Raw genomic sequence first — 18,699 nt, 5'->3', positions numbered from 1 at the left:
GACAGCATTCAGATTCCCAGAGTAATTCAGACACAATTATTCAAGACCACCTGTGTTGTCCAAATTGTGTGTGTGTTTTTGTGTGTGTGTTTGCACCTCTATTTAGCAATGTGTGGACACAATCTGACCCCCATTCAGGGTTGCATGTTAGCGCCAGGGTGTGAGCCGGGGCCTGAAGGTTCAAAACAGTTGCCAAGATTTCCAAATTCAGCATTTTTTTTTTTACCTAGAAGTGAATCAATACAGTTGGCTGAGCTTAATTACCTGAAATTAACTGCATAATATAAATTATATATGGCCTGACTTCCTATACCAAGCTGTTTCTTTTTGTGCCCTAAAAGTAAGGTTGAAGTAAAATGACTAGCAAATGCCAAAGTTTTGCTCTCTGTTATAATAGCTAATATGTCTGTAAATAAACCAGTTTCATTTTAAACTGCCAGTATAAAGTCGAATTAACTTTTTTGAGCTTTATATCATGCTGTAATGTTATTTCGTTCTGTCATTCTGTGGTGAATAAGCGCTTGCTCCCACAAAGTGCCCCCTATTTCCATGCAGCTCCCCTTTTGGAGCTGTAGTGTCCAACACTCCTCCTCAGTTTCCTCACTGAACCCCTTCAGACTAGCGGTAGCAGCAATGAGCAAACACCAGGTGGAGCTGAGAGACTGCTGAGCTTATCAGATGAACTACTTCCGTCCAACGCTCCATAGGAGCAAACAGCACAATGAGAAACATCGCTGTGATGACGTACTTAACGCGAAGTGTTAGAGTAGGAGCTTCTTAAAGAGACAGTGGCCCAATTTCAAGGTGTGGAATTACAAAGTTAGTTGATTATATGCAGCATTTTTCTAACTACTTAAGCTAAAGTTACTTGACTGTGGTATAAAATGAGTCTATATTCCTGGAAAATGCATAAAACCACTACTTTAAATATATTTAAATATGTTTTAAATGGGTTCTTTTACCCTTTGTGAGACCTGTGAGACCCCATTTTTGAGTTTCTGACCAACCAGTCAGGACCAGTCAAGATAAAAATCTGTTTACATTCAACACCATTTTTTTTGTTTTTTTAGGTTTTTGCATTGCATCTTAAAACTTTCTCTCATCGCAGCACATTTTTTCCATCATTTTCCACGCAGACATTCTGACTCCCATGTCCCAGCGACAAAATATTCCCCTCAGCGGTGTCTCGCAGGGCACCGCACATGTGGGCGAGTTGCCCTTTAAATGCACACCAAGTCAGGCCTCCAGTGGCCTTTTCTCAAGCCTGTCTCTCTCGGCTAAAAATACGGACACAAAGTAAACGATGCTCGACTGGCGCTCTGAAGCAACAGAACACACACACACACACACACACACTGCTCCTCATACATCAGCTGATTATGATAATCAAAAGGGAGATTTGCATACTCTGAGGCTAAAAGCAAAATTTAGTTTTGAATAATGTATTGTGGAGGAAGAGAACAGTGGCAAGATGCATTGAACATCTCATGGCACTAAAGGAAAAGTCTAATAATAATGAATAATGAATGCTCTTTTAGCAAGTGTGTGAGCAAGAGGAAGTGCTTGAGTGCAACACGGAGACGTTTAGTGAGTGTGTGTGTGTGTGTGTGGGGGGGGGGAGTTGTGTGTGTGTGTTGATAGGAAGGCTACATCCATTGCCCTCCAGAGACTTCCTGAATTGGATCAAAGAAGAATGGGTCAACATGTCTGCACCACAACTGAATTACAGACGGTGTCTTAGCTTTCCAAAATATCAATGCCAAATCGATGCTGGATCGACAGTAAAGCAGTTAACTGCTGCGCCTCATAAAGAATTTAAAAAGCGCTAAAACAAACGGACAGGAAGCGGGACGTCAGGGTTCTCTGTGGCGACGAGTGGAAATCTTTCCCCACAACCCACATTTACTCCGAAACAGAGTTTGATTAAAATTTGAGACGGAGTTTGAAAATCTGCCTTCCCTCTGTAGTAATGAGTGGCCCTGATAGTCTGATAGACAGGTTCTCTGTTCTGTTTCTACTTGATGTCTGATTGGAAAAGTGTTTTTTGTGTGTGTAACCACGGTGATTAAAGAGGAGAGCGGGGCACTTGGGTTAAAGTGTGAAAACCTGTGTGTGTTTGTGTCACAACTGGGTGAGAATATTTTGTTATGGTTGTAGTCGTTTCTCATAATGACTGAAGGAGGTTCAGTAGGTGGACTTCAGAAGTCCATGTATTGTGGTGTTGATATATTTCACTCAAACTTCAAGATGTTCACATTTCACCACAAGGTTGCCAGGTTTTGTTCTGTTTCTTTATTTGATAGATTAATGTTTAAATAATGACTTGATTTTGAAGTAAGTTTCACCAACTCTTGCGTCGATCTTTTTTTGTTTGCTTTATTCTGGTTATTTAACATTTGATTTGACTGATTCTGTTTTGTTTGAACTGTTCAACTAAATCTGAAATCTTGCAAATAAAATGAAGCTGCTTGTTTTTCCATAAAATGATTCAGGAAGTATTAGGTAAAGAAGTGAGAGTTACTGTATAGATGCTCTTAGTGTAAACATATTGTGTGAAATTCACTAGAAATAAGCATAAAAAAATGCATTTATTACCTGTATTAAACATAAAACCCAACAAACCAGGAAACGGTGTTTGAATTTTAAAACCTGAGCAGCTGAGCAGAGTGGATTGGACAACTAGCTTTAAATATTTTACTGCTCTCATATTGTAGTGGAGCTACATTTAACAAATGACCATCTCTTCAAAAGTTGTGCTAAACGTGACAGTAATCTATTCATTAAGACAATAGTGCTGAATTTCTAGATTTACACACATTTATAGTCTGGAAGTAAGCACTGCATGAAAGAAAACTCTGCAGCAGCAGTATGCCAATGGAAAGACTTAAAAAAAAAAGTACAAAAATGATGCTGAAGATTCAAAATCCGTTTGATATGGAAAAGATAATTGTAGCTTTTGACGGTAAATTAATTTTCTCACAAAGTGGACGATTTAAAAAGTCGTTCCAGTCTTGCTTAGCTGTATCAGCTTCATCTGTAATCACAGATGGAAATATCTGCATATTCATGCTACTGTTAATATATACGGCACGGACTCATCACTCGGCGGAAATATGTACAGTCATTTGTAGCAGAATGAGAACAGCCCATTAGATATTAAGTGTTCTCAAAAGTAAATGACTAAGCGGCGCTTAAACAACAAACATTTTACCCTGTTTTTAACCCTTTCATGTATAGTGGTCACCACAGTGGACAGCTGTCTAAAAGCCATTTTCTTGTGCTTCTTGTGGATTTTTTATGTTATAAATGCACACAGACCACTGAAGTGGACACTAATGCATCATAAAATACACTATCAACTACTGGCCATCAGCTGCAAATGCAAGAAATTATTTTTGTTAAATCCAATATGGCCGACAGACAAAAAAGCATTTCAACCGACCCGGTCCCTCCTGCTACTGTAGACGACTCTTGCAGGTAAAAAAAAATATTGCGACATCAGATAACCCCTAAAGAACAATACTACTGATGTATTTGTCAAATAACAACTTTGTATTTGGAGAAAATTGCAATTGATCTAAAAAAAGAAAAAAAAAATACAAAATGTTTTTTTCTACCGTTTCTTTTATGCCTTAAGAAAATCAAAAACATTTGGAAAAAAATCCTGGCACAAAGGATTATAATTCATGCATGAAAGGGTTAAGTGTTTAGAATAAATGACTAAATGAACAATTGTTTATCTAACTGAAGTAAAAATGACACCCAACCTGAAATAGTTTTAGTGAGAAACCTCTTGTAGGTGTTTAAGAGTCTATGAAGTCAGACTGAAGAAGGTTCTCATCACCTTCAGTTGTGAGATATTATATTTAGTTTATGACAAAAATGTCCTTTATTCTGGTGCCAGAATCAACTGTCTGACGAACAATATTGCAGAAGTTCTGATATTTGTCTTTGTTGTCCACTGGCAAATTTTATTCTGACATAAAGGTTTTTTGCAGCTTCAGTGTCCTTCTAAGTGTGCACACAGTCTGCCTGTTGTGAATCCTGTGGGCTGATTAAAGGGTTTCTGGAGACTTCTTGGAGTCTTCTTTCGTAGTGAAGTTCCCTGAAGGGCCAGATTGTCCATGTTGGCATTGGTTTTGATTGCCATGCACCAGTGGTGTCAAACTCATTTTCATTTTGGGCCGAGTCAAAAATCGGAATGTTCTTAAAGGGCCGAATCTGCCAGAATCTATTGATAAAGCCAATTAAACTGTTAAAATATCAATAAATAGCTGTTCCTTCAGGGTTTTGGGATTGTTTTAGTGTATTTCGGAGTGAAAATTACAGATTTTGTGGTGAATATTAAGTAATGTTTGTAAGGATTTTTTTTACAATATTTGCGCTAATGTTAAATGTGACTCTTTATCACTTGACGTATCAGTTATGGATTCAATGTTTTTGATCAATTTTGAGAAAATTTGCAGTAAATTCAGGGAAAAATATGGAAATTTGTTGATTTTGTGTGAATTTTTCAGATTTCAGAAAAACTTTAAGGACTTATCTGGAGTCCTTAAAGTTGGCATTGATATCTGGAGTCCAGAGGCCCACGTAAAAAGCTATGGTGGGCCAGATATGGCCCCTGGGCCTTGAGTTTGACACCTATGCCATACGCTATTTCCAGTACAGCGAAGCAAATTCTTTTTTGAACTCTTTAGCTCTCTTACCAAAAGAATGTTAAAGAAAAATCAAAATGCATGTCTTCTATCCACTTATACTCTTGATTCCACTCTTGTGCAACGAGTTCAGCTTCTTCCAAAGAACGTTGCATATTTCCCACATATTTCAATGAAATCGTGATGAATTTGAAAGGTAATTGGTACATTTTGATGGCGTCTCTTCACAACTGTACTCTTAGACGGTATAGTTGTCCATCTAAGCCTGAGCTTCAGTGGCTGATATCCCAACTTCTTGGCTCTGAACTCTCTGTAGGTCAGCTTGCTCATCTGTAGGTCAGTTGCTGTTGGCGCTCAGAGACACACACACAGACACACGCGCGCGCACGCACGCACGCACGCACGCACGCACGCACGCACACACACACACACACACACACACACACACACACACACACACACACAAGTTCTTAGTCACACGTTGGCTGCTTGTCCACTCTGGGCTATAACTGTGCCAAGCTGAGCTTTTGCCAAGCCAGAAGAAGAAGAATCAGAGTCATTACACTGCTTTCTTGAAAGTTACACACGGCCCCCGCGCACACCGCCGCCCACACAGATACACTCACCTGTCAAGTCTCTTGCTAAAATTTCCAGCAGCGATAAGGCTCACTTTGACTCAAATGTGGACATGGAAAATTTACACACAGCCTCAAGCAAAAAAACCCAAAAAACTATTTGATAGGATGGAAGAAGGTAAACGGGCCACGGGGCATGGTTTCATTTCCAATTGGCTGTCGGAAGTCATTTTGGGCCCTGTCCCAAATAAAATTTTCTGCCGTTTTCCCTAAACGGTCGGCTTTCTCCGGTCGTGTTTCTGAATTGGGGGGGAGGAACCCCGCTCTAAATCGATTACGCCGCTTGATGGGTCCTGGCCGAGTCTCTCCTCGCCCAGCTTTGCGGTCTGCCACGATTCGGTCGTGGCTGTCCCGCAGGCTTCCGGCTCTTTTGAACTCGCCAAAAAGGGGAAGATAAGATGAAAAGGCCTTCCTCTCCTCTGAGGCTTGCTGAGGGAGATTACGAGATGGTCGAGATATTTTCACACCTGCCTGCTTGCCCTGGTAAACTTTCCCCGATGCGTTCGGGGAATATGAACCCCGCTGCCAATCACGGGGCTCAGCGGTGCCCCGCGTCGCTGCTATTTGCCCGTTGGCATTTCAGATGGGCTGCCAGATGATTTTCCACACAGTTACTCCTCCTTCTTGTGTAACCTCGTCTGTACAATAACAGCATCCACACACACACACACACACTAATGCACGCAAACATGCCGAGTTTGTGGGGAAAACATCCACATTCATTAGGTTAATGCACATCTGTGGGAGAAAAAAAGAAAACACATTTTCTTGGTGTTTTTATGATTTATTGTGCGGCATAAATGTGAAATTGTGTGTACGGGATATTAGTTATTTAGGTAATTTAGAGGTTGGCAGAGAGTATTTTTCCTCCTCACTTTGTGATTTATGGTTATTACAAAAATGTGAAATCGAGTTTATGAGTATAAGCATATTACCTTATGATAATATAAATAATTGAGGAGATTTAGGGTTCTGGGGAGAGAGAGACCGGGTGTCGCATTCACAATGGCGTTGGAGAAAATGGAAACAGCTTATCAGGTTTAAATCATTCTCTGAGCGGAGGTGACACGTCACTAAATTTGGCTTTTGTGTCCAGTGGTTTCACACTGTTTGGCTCTTGATGTATTTGATAGTATATCAAGAGGTGGGGGATATGAAACGCGGGATTTATGAGATCTGGCATATTTCTCACTGAGAGGACGTGAAATATGGTGATGGCCGGTGTTGTTTAATGAAATACAGTTTTGTTACTTTTGCTCTCTCAAAGGTAAGCTCTCTGAAAGATTCCACTTCTGAGGACCGTAAAATATCCGTAGCCATTATGACTTTTTCTTTTTTTTTTTTCTCTCCCCTTGATATAATTTCCTATTTATCTTGGAGGCAGAGATACGGGTGAGAGGTCAACCTTAAATGGATTTGTTTTTTTTACTTAGGTTGAGCCTTTTTTTTTAATAATTATTTTGCTCCAGAATGACTCTTAGCTGTGCTTTCAATCAGCACTGCCACCACTCAGCGAGGTAATGATGGCCGGGGCTTCATTAGGAAGCTCGTTAAGTCTCCTCGTTAAGCCGCAGGGCCGTTAAGACTTTGATTGTTAATGGCTCTTCGTTAAGGAGGAAGAGAACCCGGGCTCCTGTGGTGGTCCTGACCGACCGGATGTTTTGGCCAATTGCCCCCAGATGGCCTCCTCTGAAGACAAGAGGAACCCATTACTTTAGATTAGTCTGAGTCAAAAACGTAGAGCATCTTTGAAAAGAGCAACACGGAAACCGTCATGCACACCAAGTGGGTAACGGTGATGGACCCGATGAAACGACTTGTAAAGGAAAAAACAGTAAATGATGATAAAATGAGTCTGTTTCTCAGACAGGAACTGTTGACTACAATCACCGACCAATTTATTAGGTACTTATTTCTTATACTGAGCTAGGTTTCCCTTTGCGTTGGAGAGATGCTTTAGCCCCTTGAGGACTTTGCTCCACGTTGACAAGACGGCGTTGGCCGGTTACTGGTTTGTCGGCAGGATCTCCGTGACGAGGATCTCCCGTTTCACCACAATCTGACGTAGCTTTATTACATTGAAATCCTGTGACTGTAAAGCCCAATGGAGGAGTACAGTGAACCCAACTTCCAATTTGAGATAACTCGACCCGGCTTGGCAGTGACATACTTTTTTTTTTTTAAAAAGCCTTTGTTGGTATAAAAAGACTCAAGAAATCTTTCATTAAAAACCAGTGAAATAGCCCTCGATGTTAATTCATTTGAATTGTTTGGTCCAAAACTGCTGCCCACGATTATTTTTCAGCTTGTCGGAGGCTTTCGTAGCAGCAGCTCCTCCGTTTCTAACTTGAACACAGGAGTGTTAAGTGTAGATCCAGCAGAGTTTCAAGCAACAATCACTCTCTTTCACATCTCATAATAATCCCTTCCACTAGATAAAGTCACATGCTGACAGGAAAGTAGTGGTGCTTCTTCACTATGATGTGAAATATCACGCTGAGATCTTGTCACATTCCTCGTAATAAGCGCTTATTTAAGCTGCTGCTGCCTTTTTATCTTCATGAACCAGCCTGCCCATTCTCCGTTGACCTCTGACATCATCAGGCTTTTTTTTTTTAATGTCCACACAAATGCAGTTGTCAGATTATTTTTTTTTTTTTCCTTTTTTGACATGTTTCTTAGTAAACCCAAGATGGTCGTGCTTGAAAATTCCAGTAGATCAGCAGTTTGTGAAAGCCTCACTTCAGTCACAACAGGAGAATAAATGCTGTAACTCAAACTGTCTAAGTTTCTTCTTCAAAAAGTGATTATAGATCGTGATGACCTCCTATAGCGGTCAGTATTACAGCAAATCTAAAGCCTCCGACTGAAAACACAGTCTAGTGAAGAGGATCCTCATACTTTTTTTTTTCTTTTATGTTCTTTATTTTATGAAGCATTCATTTTTGTGCAATCATCAGCCCCAAACAGAACCAACCTTCTTCATCCTCCTGTTGAGCTTATTCCAACAGATGATGTCTAAAAGGATTGGACTCATTACCACAGACTTGTAGATGATATGCAGCATCTTTCTGAAAACACTGACGTATCAAACAACCAGACCAGAACTCTCTCTCCCGCTCTCTCTTCTTTTGAGATGTTCTCAGTCCACTTCCAGACAAACTCTGGTGTAGTTCTCATTTGGTGTGAATACAGACCGACTTCGATCCAAACTTACAAGAAATATGTGTCTGTTTGAACTGCACAAGCCACGGTTACTGGGCATTATGGTAAAAATGAGCCCTCAAGTGTTGCTAACGCTACTACTGCATGCACTTATTGCACTGACATTGCACCCGATTCTCTGTTTTCTGCTTGGCAACGCTGCTGGCAGCATGTTGTGGGTCAGAAAGCGCAGAGCATCTTGTCTCACTCAGTCTGGAGCACGCATTTGCCGACGCCGTTCTAAAATTTGAAAAAGCTTACATAGAATGAGCTGCTCTTGACATTTTAAATCGTTGTGCTGTTATTCATAACAGCACCAATGTGTACTGCAGAAATGCAACACGCAGGTTTTCCACGTTTGTTTTCCTCGCGGGTCTGGGCTCCGCCGTCATTTCTGTTGAACGGGAGTCAAGTTGGATCGTCACCCGGGCGACTTTATATACAAATGATGGTAAAAAAAAAACAATATGAAAGCAAACCACAACAAAAAAATATAATAAAGTATGCTTTTGTTCCCGACCAAACAAGTATATCTGAACGATTGGTTATTGATCCAGGCAGTAACCAGCTGTATCCATGACATCAGAGTGAGTCCATCGTTCACTGACATTCTGATGTTTGGTTTAAACTTCAGCTAGGAGTCTTCACCACCTCTAGATGCTTAAATGCACCAAGGTTCTACGTATGTTAACATGTAGATAAACGGCGGTGCTACATAACGTAGCAGATGAGGTTTGATCAGCGTTTCGTTGTATTTTCTTGGCCTCTCTGGTGCAGTTTTGCTTTGCGATTTTGAAGTAGAGCGAAAATGAGGCATAGGCCTCATTTCTGTCCTGAACGATTGCAGCTCTCGCTCAGTTAGGGGCTGGCGTATTGAACCAGGTACTTCCCATAAAAACAAATGCACATGGAGAGACAATTCATCTGCTTTATTACTGTAAAAATATTAAGTCTTGTCTTTGTTGTTTGGTGTGGGCTCAACAGCAGATGGATAGTCTGCAACCAGGTCCCTGATGGGCATGAAAAATCAATTCAGTTCAGCTCAATTCTGCTTTATTAATATAGCACCAATTTATATTTAAAAAAAAAGGTGAAACCTAATACAATGCTGTTTTTTTTTTTAGAAAAAAGGGAAAAAATATATATTAACAGCAGTATTCTCACTATTGACACAAAGAAAAAACCCGAGTAGAACCAGAGCCTGAAGGGCAACTATCCTTCTTAACTTATTAGACACTTTTGGCAGAGCACAGCAGGGCACCAAAGGTGTAAATAATGACATTAATTATAGTTTCTTTTTTCTTTTTGTACCTCCTTTATTTTCACAACACTGATACAGTACGTTCAGGCAAACTTTCCTGCTGCTGGAACTCAGTGGGATGTAGGAACAGAGCATATTTAATGCGATGCGATACCCCTGTGATTTTTCCCTGCTGTGACAAGTCGAGACGTGTGCTCTCAACATGGCTCAGTGCTTCCTTTAGAACAAAAAATAATACAATCAAAGTAATAAAAAGACAAGCGGACACTAATAAGGGAAAAATGTGAGCATAAAAAAATCTATGTATCTTGATAACTTTACTTGCTAAGCAATTTTGCACCACTCCGTGTTCATCTGTTGCATAAAATCAATACAATGCAATGCAATAAATTGCAGTGAAGTGTGCAGTTGAGACATGAAAAATTGTGGGAAAGTTCAGCTCAGTGTAGATACTTTTCCGAATTAATTTCATGTGAATAGTTTCCATCAGGGGCCCTTTCCTCGCGCCGACAATAAAACCATTTTGCCGTCCAGCGCCACCTGCTGATGGCCCTCGTGCACACGAAAGCAATAATTCAGCAGTTGGGGAATTTGTCTTTCAGAAACCATTTCCAGAAAATTGATCTTGCATACTTTTGTCCACAGTTGAGAGGTTGGAGTGTTTATGGAAGTCTGTTGCAGCCTTTTATTTTGTTTCACCAAGTTGTTGAAGTGTCCGACGGGTACGGGAAACCAAATAACAGAGCTGCTGGGGTGACAGTCCAAAACTTTACTTTGTTTTCTGTTGGAAATATTTCTTTTAGGCCAAATCACCTTGGAGGCAAGCTTCTCATTAATGTTTTCTACGTGCTCTGTGCTGGAAAAGTACAAAGCCGCCGGCTGCTAGTTGTTTTTGTGAGAACCCACCATCAGCAAAACGGAAACAAGAAGCGGAGAACAACAGGATTGTTCCAGCTATTGTCTGTTTGTGTTTGTTTTGTAGAAAACTCTCAAAATCTTTGGCTATTGTTTGGTTATATTACCATATCATCTGTTGTCAGGGGCGCCGCCAGGAATCATGGGCCCCATGACAAAAACTTTGATTGGGCCCCCCCTCCCCCCGCGCAACTGCTGTTACAGTTTTTTTTAGTCTATTTGACCCATAAAAAGCGTCACAATTTTAAAGGCTTGCATCTGCCTTATTTTCTTTGGTCCAATACTGATAACTAGCACAATATTTACTGCTCATGAATTTAACATCCAACAGTCCACATCCAGTAGGCAAGTAGGTAGTTTAATTTGTTCTATTAGTTTTAGATACTGAAATGTCTCTCCCCATGAACAACAGTATAAAGCAACGTGCAACTACACATAAAGCAATCCAGACTTCTAAAAATGCTATGTAGTTGCATTTTATTCAGGCTGCAGTACATAACTATAATAAAAAATGTTTTCTCCATATTTGTTAAAGCTGTCACCATGTTGTGACAGATGAGACAGATAATCTGTGAAAACAATCAATCTCCTCCATCTCCTTGCTGAATTACTATTACTGGTTAAAGTAATGCACCGTTCTGACCAAAACAACCAATCAGAACTAGTAGGACGATCTTAGCACTGTGAATTAGCCTCATTCACTCACTTCTAAATGTGCTTATGGTGGAGAAACAATTTATCATTGCAAGAAACCGTTTATCTGCCGTCATTGGTAGCTATGCTAACTAAACTGATCATTCACAGTTTGAATCTGCACAGCTCTGTGCTATGCTAGCTGCAGCACGGCACAAATCAAGGGGGAGGAAGGATGAGCAGCATCACATGAGATTGTGATTGACAAGCACTAAAACTCTCCTGCCACTGACTGGTTGTTTCCAGCACTGGGAGAAAGCAGAGGAAATGGATTTTTTACAGATTACCTCTCACACCATACTGTCACAACATAATGACAGTTTTAACAAATATGTGGGAAAAATATTGATATAAAAGTGACATACTGCAGCTTTAATTTCACTCAGGAGAGGACGGGTCAGGAGGCACGTGGGTTAGAGCTGCTGCAGACTGACTCATCTGTTAAGTGATAAAAGATACAAGGGACAAGTTAAACATGAATATGTTGGTAATTCTTTTCCTTAATTCATTAAATGCCAGCGAAAAGGAGGCAAAAAGTAGTTTGTAGCTAAGCTAACTATGCTAAATGGTTGATAATCTCAGTCTACCCACCTCTCTTGGAGAAAAACTGGGTTATAAATTAACACTCTTGCCTTTCTCTCTCTCTCTCCCTCTCTCTCTTTTTTTGAAAACCTGATTTTCTAACTATTCTTAGCAGCATAGTAACTGCCACAATCGTTCTCTTCCACTGACGTCACTCTGAAGTGCTCCAAGCAGGAACGAACCATTTAAAGCAGATATGGGGGTTCAAGGCAAATATGGATGTGTGTTTTTTGATCAGGGAGTGGGAACATTATGTTTTTACTACTAAAAACAATCGTTGAAAATACAATATGATTAATTTTGTAATTGACAGGGCCCTAATTTTTTTTTTCTATGAACAAAAAATTATTAAATTGTTGAGGGCCCCCTGTTGGTCAGGGCCCCTAGAATTGTCATCACTGAAAAGTGGGGGACCTCCTATGGGAGGAAGCATCCCATCGATGTTGGACAGAACAGTGACAACAATGAAGCAGCGTTCAGCTTCTATGCACCACAAATCCGGAACAAACTTCCAGAAAACTGTAAAACAGCTGAAACACTAAGTGCCTTTAAATCAAGGCTGAAAACCTCCACATGTTTAGATTTGTTTGTGACCCATCACTGGCACATTGACCAAAATATATAACATATACTGAGGGTTTTGATGACGGCACTTGACATAATATTTGTTGCCGGCTTCTCGATTGGTGAATGATGATTTTATAACTTTTCAATTTTGTGCTTTATGATGTAAAGCACTTTGAACGACCTTCTTGCTGAAATGTGTTATATACATAATATTGATTTATTTATTTACTGAACAAAAATGTAATTATGAAACTGAGGTTTTAAACTGCTTTTCACATCTTATTAGTGCTTAGCATGATTAGCACGACTAATGAAAATCTCTGTGTGTATTCTCTGCAAAGTCCATAGAACCTCTCTTTAACTTATTTTTACCAATATTTACTAGTTTAGCCTGTCCTATGCTAACCTCTACTTCAAAAAGATAGAACAGAGAAAGTGGTAATACTTCCTGTTATCTTTTGACCTTTGAACTTTTCTCTTTTTTGAGTCTTTGTCCTGTAGTGGCAACTTCTGCATTGAAGAGTGTTGTGCACAGTGCTACCTACGAAGGCCGTATTCACACAAAGTTCTAGTTTCCGATCAAACAATTTCCAAATAATGGCAGTCAGGCATCGGTCTGTCATGATCTCTAGCAGACTTCTCAGGATGAGGGAAAATGTTTAAAAAAAACTATCAGCCAGTATCCATTTTGTTCAGCCCACATTCCCCTATCAAATGTCAACGAGCAGGCTAATTATGGCTTTAAGTATTTGACATAAACAAGATGTTCATTACATATCAAGCGATTTAACTTTCACTTAAAATTCTGGACCTGAAGTCTCTGCTTTGGTACAAATAACCTTGCCAACATCCGTGCTCATTGTCTGCACCCCAAGACGCTGGCATAGCCGAGTCATCCCGCCACAACACCCCCTGTGAAAAATGGTAGTCCTCAAAGTAAATGAACATTCGCATTCACAGTATCCATTCTCATTTCATTTAGAAAATGTGCTTAGCTGTTGCCACGCAACAATGCTTTCCCCCAGCTAAACCCCCTTCCCCGTAGCCCAGCTGCCTCTCCCCGCGTCTCCTCTGCATCTGAAGTCACAGTGTCACACTTACTTGAGAGTGGAGGCTAATTTACCGCTTTCTTTCTATTTATTTATCTTTTTTGGTCACAGTTGCTATTCCATCCACGTCAGAGCGCGGGACAGGGGGGGAGGGTAATGAGATTGAATCTGGATGCGGCTCGCCGTGTCCCGCTGACTCGTCTCCCTCGTTGTGGGACCAAGAATGGCGTGGAGCCTTCGCCGATGTTACCTCTCCCCGCGTGAGAGGATGCCGGTCGCTTTGCCGTCCCGCAAGGCGCTGATCCAATAAAACACGACACGGGGGGCTGCGATCGATACCAAACGCGCCACCGCCACGCGCTCCTCCCGTCTCACTCATAGACGCCTATTAGGGAATAATTGATTGGCCTACTGTTCGTTATTCTTTTGATATGACGCTTTCATTAAATCGCCGGCACCCCGCTTGTGAACAAACAGTTTTTCTGTCCACTCTTGCTGGGAGCCGAAGAAGGGCTCAGAGTGTGAGCAGCAGAGTTTGTGTACTGGATATTTTTAAGATTAAGGAGATCCAGGTCCACAGCTGCTCACCGAGTACGGCAGAAATAGAAACATTGAAGCACCAAATAACGACTGCAGGAAGGCATAAAATAAAAAAGAAACATTGTTAGGGAGAGCGAGGTATTGTCTGCTTTTCTTTTCTCTGCTTCTGCTTAAATTCATTATATCCTGGAGGCATGCGGAGGATAATCTGCTTGTTTTGTCTTCACTGCCTGACTGTCTGGAGAAAAACAATCTTAATTTTTAACTGGTGTTTACTCTTGTCTTTCTTTCCCACCCATTGTATTGTTATCTTACCCCACCTCTCACTACCTTGCATTTTCAATTCCCACTAATTCCTGTTCTCCTCTTTGCCTCCCCCCCTGCTCCCTCTCGCCTCTTCTCACCTAGCTCCACACCGACATGGACAGGAATGATGGCCGCACCAAGTATATCCTGCGAGGTGAGGGGGCGGGCTCGGTGTTCGTGATCGACGAGAAAACGGGTAACATTCATGTCACCAAGCCCCTGGACCGGGAAGAGAAGGATGAGTACCGTCTCATCGCCACGGCCACCGACAGGCAGACCGAACGTCCCCTGGAGCCGTCGTCACAGTTCATAATTCGGGTGCAGGACATCAATGACAACCCTCCCATCTTTGATGAAGGCCCCTACAGCGCCATGGTGCCTGAGATGGCAAATATAGGTATTGAAATGGGGGAGAGATGGGTTCTGTGTGAATATTTGTTTGTTAAAGGAACGTACTAAAAAAATCAATCATGGGGAAAACGAGTGTAATTTGTTTCATCAGCCTGTCTTTGGAAGTAAGCATAAAATGTGCTACATTGCTACATTTTATGCTTTTATTGAAGAGATTTTGATCGTAGAAACAATTGGTATCTTTTTAGCTTTCCACCGCAAAGAACAGATGCTCTGTTTACAGCTCCTTTTCAAATCTCCACACCACCTTGTATGCACATGGCATTAGTTGGCATAAACAAGGAGAGGATGATGAAATTTTCACTGAAGTCGCAATTGAAAATGTTACTTTTCAAAAATAAGGTAATGCATTGTCTATTATATGGTATTGAATATAAATATATACATATTCAGTCCACAGTAAGTACTCTACAAATGTGTTCAAGTCAACAAACGCTTTGAGATCGGGAAAGACGATGAGTCACAAAATGTTTTCGCCTTGCTGGCACTGTTGTCGTCAAAGTTTGCTAATTGTTAACCTGAGGCGAAGAGGGCAGACATCTGTTAGTCAAACATTTCACAGCGAACAAAGCTTTAAATAATGCCACAAACAACAAGCAAAGGAGACATAGCATCACTTAGCTGAAGCTAGTCGTAGCTTTAGCTACAAGGACAAAAAACAATGACCCACAACAGTGGATATAGTAGAGGAGGTGAGTATGAGCTCTTGGCTCTGCTAGCTGATACATTACATGTGTGCTTGATGTTTTTATGGTATAGTACAGATGCTGCCAAACGAACTAGTGAACTCCTTTATTTGGATTTGAGGCCATAGCAACATCAAAAACTACTTATTGTATACAAAAAGGTGAGCAAAAACTTAAAAATCTCACTTCTTTGTAAACCGGAGCTGCAAACTGTTATTCTTCTGACAATTTAATGTAAAAATGTCTGTAAGGCAGCATGGAGAGGCGTTTAAATAACATAAGAAAAATGTATTCATTCAGTTGAGGCCAAAGTTATTCTTTGCAGCACATTGATCAGAGCCTTTTTTAAAAAGTCAGTTATTTGGTCTGTCTTACCTCACCGAAGGAGAAAGATATTTCATTAAGGTTTAGACACCAAACAGGAAGCCGAGGTCAACCAAGAGAAACATATAATATCACAGTAACTACAAACTCTTGTCTTTTTATACAGAGTTTTTTTTAATGATGTTTCAGTCTCAAAACTATTAGTATTAAGTCCAAGCATGATTCATGTAAATAATAACTGTAAGTCAGTGTAAGCTAAAACCAAAACCAGTACAAGAACTTTAGTGTTTTTATGTTTTGTTGCCCTAATATGCTCCAAAAAAGCTTTAACAGAACAATTATAAAGAGGACGCCTTGTTTCCCGAGGCACTCCACCAGGAGTTTCAGTGTTACACAGCAAATAAAGATACACACTTTAATATTGGCTCCTAAGTCCCTACTGGTTCTAAAAGTAAACCTTGAGACATTAACTATACAGCTTATAGTTCAGTGGTTTCCATGTCAACATGTTATTGACCAAAACTTTTAGTTATTTCTTAAAAATAAACAAGTTTTGGGAACAATATCGACTCCACACTGTTTTGCCACTCCGCTTAAATGTTACCAGCCATGTGTCAATGTAATGGTCACAATGTACATTTAAATATTTATAAGAAAACATGATTGTCTGTTCAATTTTTGATATCTCCTGACTTTTAACTCTTATCTTACTTCCAGCACAAAATGTTGATATAACAAATGGGACACGACCATCCAAATTGAGGTCAGTTTGGAAAAATCATCAGGCATTTCAGATTGTAAAGATGCCTGAGTGTGAAATAACAAAAAAAATAAAAATGGGTTGGTTGGACATAACAGGGCAACTCCGGAACTACTTCATATCTAGGCATGAAAAGCTGCCGGATGACTCTGAGACAAACTTTGTCGAAAAAAAATATCCCGTCATCTTTGTGTCACAAGACCGTCTGTCACGACATAAAACTACGCTTCTAAACAAAGCATTCGTTAAGCATGAATCCATCTGGAGCACAGTGAATTATTAGATTTTACAGGAAAGAAAGATCATTGTACTTATTCCTTTGACAGGCAATGTGATTAATACTTGAAATTTTTAAACGGCTAGTGTTCAATCCAATTTTAAATGCAAATTTGTGTAGTGCTTTTCAAAGCCATAATGACCGCTCAGATCGCTCCTCACTATAGTCACATTTACTCACCAACATGCAGATTGGGAGGCAGCTTGGGGGTGGGAGCGCTTTGCCCCTGGCCGTGTGGCGGGAATCGAACCCACAACCCTCCGATTGCACGACTGTGACAGAATTACCCCTGATACGAATGTACTCGGTAAAGAAGTAGAGTTAAAAGTCATTAACTTGAACATCTTGCTACAAATGGTGAAATGTTCAACCAGCAGACAGGTTGTTTTCCTGGAATCTTTTTTTTTTTAATTTTTTATCTCAAATACCATTTTTACCGCCGCGCCTGAGCACTGGAAGCAAAAAACAAAATGATAAATAATCTCAGTGACAGGGATAAGAACTTAACCTGACACTGCAGGCTATTGAAGTTACATTCTGTATACTAAATAAGGCTGTAGCATTTTATTAGTTTACTGTTTAATCAAAATAAAGCACCGGCCAGTGACTGCTGTCGAGCGCCAAAGTGATGGATGTTCCACTTGAGCGCAGCGAGACAGTATGTTTTATTATTTCTGTCTGAGAGGGGGCTGAGTTGTCTGACGACATTTTGTTCGAAACCCTTTTAGCCTCCACGAAGCACGAAGATGTCCTCTGTGGCAGAAAGCCCCCCACCCCCCGAAAAACCCTGTAAAATATGGCAAAAAAGACAAAAAGCACAAAGTGGCTCTTACCGGCAGTAAAATAAATCAATAATGAACTCGGCGTTGGGTCTTTAAAAGCCTGTATTAGGTTAACTGTAATAAAAAGACCTATTATTAGAATCACTTAAAGATGAGGGGGCATTAACCATTGTTTGCAACACCAGACGGTATACGTGAATGTCTTTTTAAATGACGTTTTGACAGGTGCAGTTTCACATCTGTTATATGCAATGAAGCAATGCCACAACATTGATGCCTACAAGGATTCCTTTTGCAATACGAAACATTTTCTACACGCACTTACATCCCAGTGATGTTCAAAATGGCAAAAGAGAGACAACTGAGACAACCTGACATAAAAACCAGGAGTTTAAATTCTGCATCTGGTTTCAAAGGACCTTTCAAGCAGCTTACATTTTGTACTTATTAAAATTTTTTTTCGCACATCTCAAACGTACTTTTTGCACCGGATAGAAACCAATTCGCTTGTTAGCTGCTACCAGTTTTCAGGTCTGACCTGTTGATTTCAATAATGAAACCTTGGATCAAAGAGAGAGAAAAAAATGTTCTGCGGGTTCTTTGATGGAGGTAGCGGTTCTGAATCTGACTGCGGGTGATTAAGAGATCATTTATACATGAAAGCATATGTACTAAATTTTATCTAATATTTTTTTCATGAAGCTTTGAAAAAACGCGCATGAAAGAGTATAATTTCGGTTGATGTCGATGCAGAATGAAAAACGGAAGTTCGGAAGTTCTTGGTTTTTGGTATGTTGGCGTTTGTTGTGTAAAAAAAAAAAAAAAAAAAAAACATTCATCCAGAAAACTAAACTGGATGAATCTGATCTCTGGTCAGTTGATTGGTGCATTCCTGTAAAATATAATCATTTTCAAATCCAAAACGAAGACGTACATTTTATTATGCATGACAAAAGTTAAAATAGTTAGTTTCTTCTTTTTTTGCTAAACTAAAACAAAGTCAGCAGGATTTTTTTCTTACCTATTTTTGCTCAACTTCCCTATTGCTGATC

General features: G+C 40.2%; 1 protein-coding gene across 4 annotated transcripts in view; it reads left to right on the top strand.

Annotated features, from left to right (window-relative positions):
* cdh24b (cadherin 24, type 2b) overlaps nt 1-18,699 on the top strand; it is a 220,563-nt gene that overhangs the window by 97,457 nt on the left and 104,407 nt on the right. For all 4 annotated transcript variants that reach the window (XM_008432992.3, XM_017310022.2, XM_081598308.1 and 1 more), the window contains one exon: nt 14,510-14,804. In XM_008432992.3, coding sequence (XP_008431214.1) covers nt 14,510-14,804 — 295 coding nt within the window. The remainder of the gene's footprint in view (nt 1-14,509; nt 14,805-18,699) is intronic.

This window comes from Poecilia reticulata, chromosome 17 (assembly GCF_904066995.2).
Source record: "Poecilia reticulata chromosome 17, P_reticulata-male-v2, whole genome shotgun sequence".
Classification (NCBI taxonomy): Eukaryota; Metazoa; Chordata; class Actinopteri; order Cyprinodontiformes; family Poeciliidae; genus Poecilia; species Poecilia reticulata.
The sequence above is the reverse complement of the archived record's forward strand: the minus strand, read 5'-3'. Positions and strand labels throughout refer to the sequence as shown.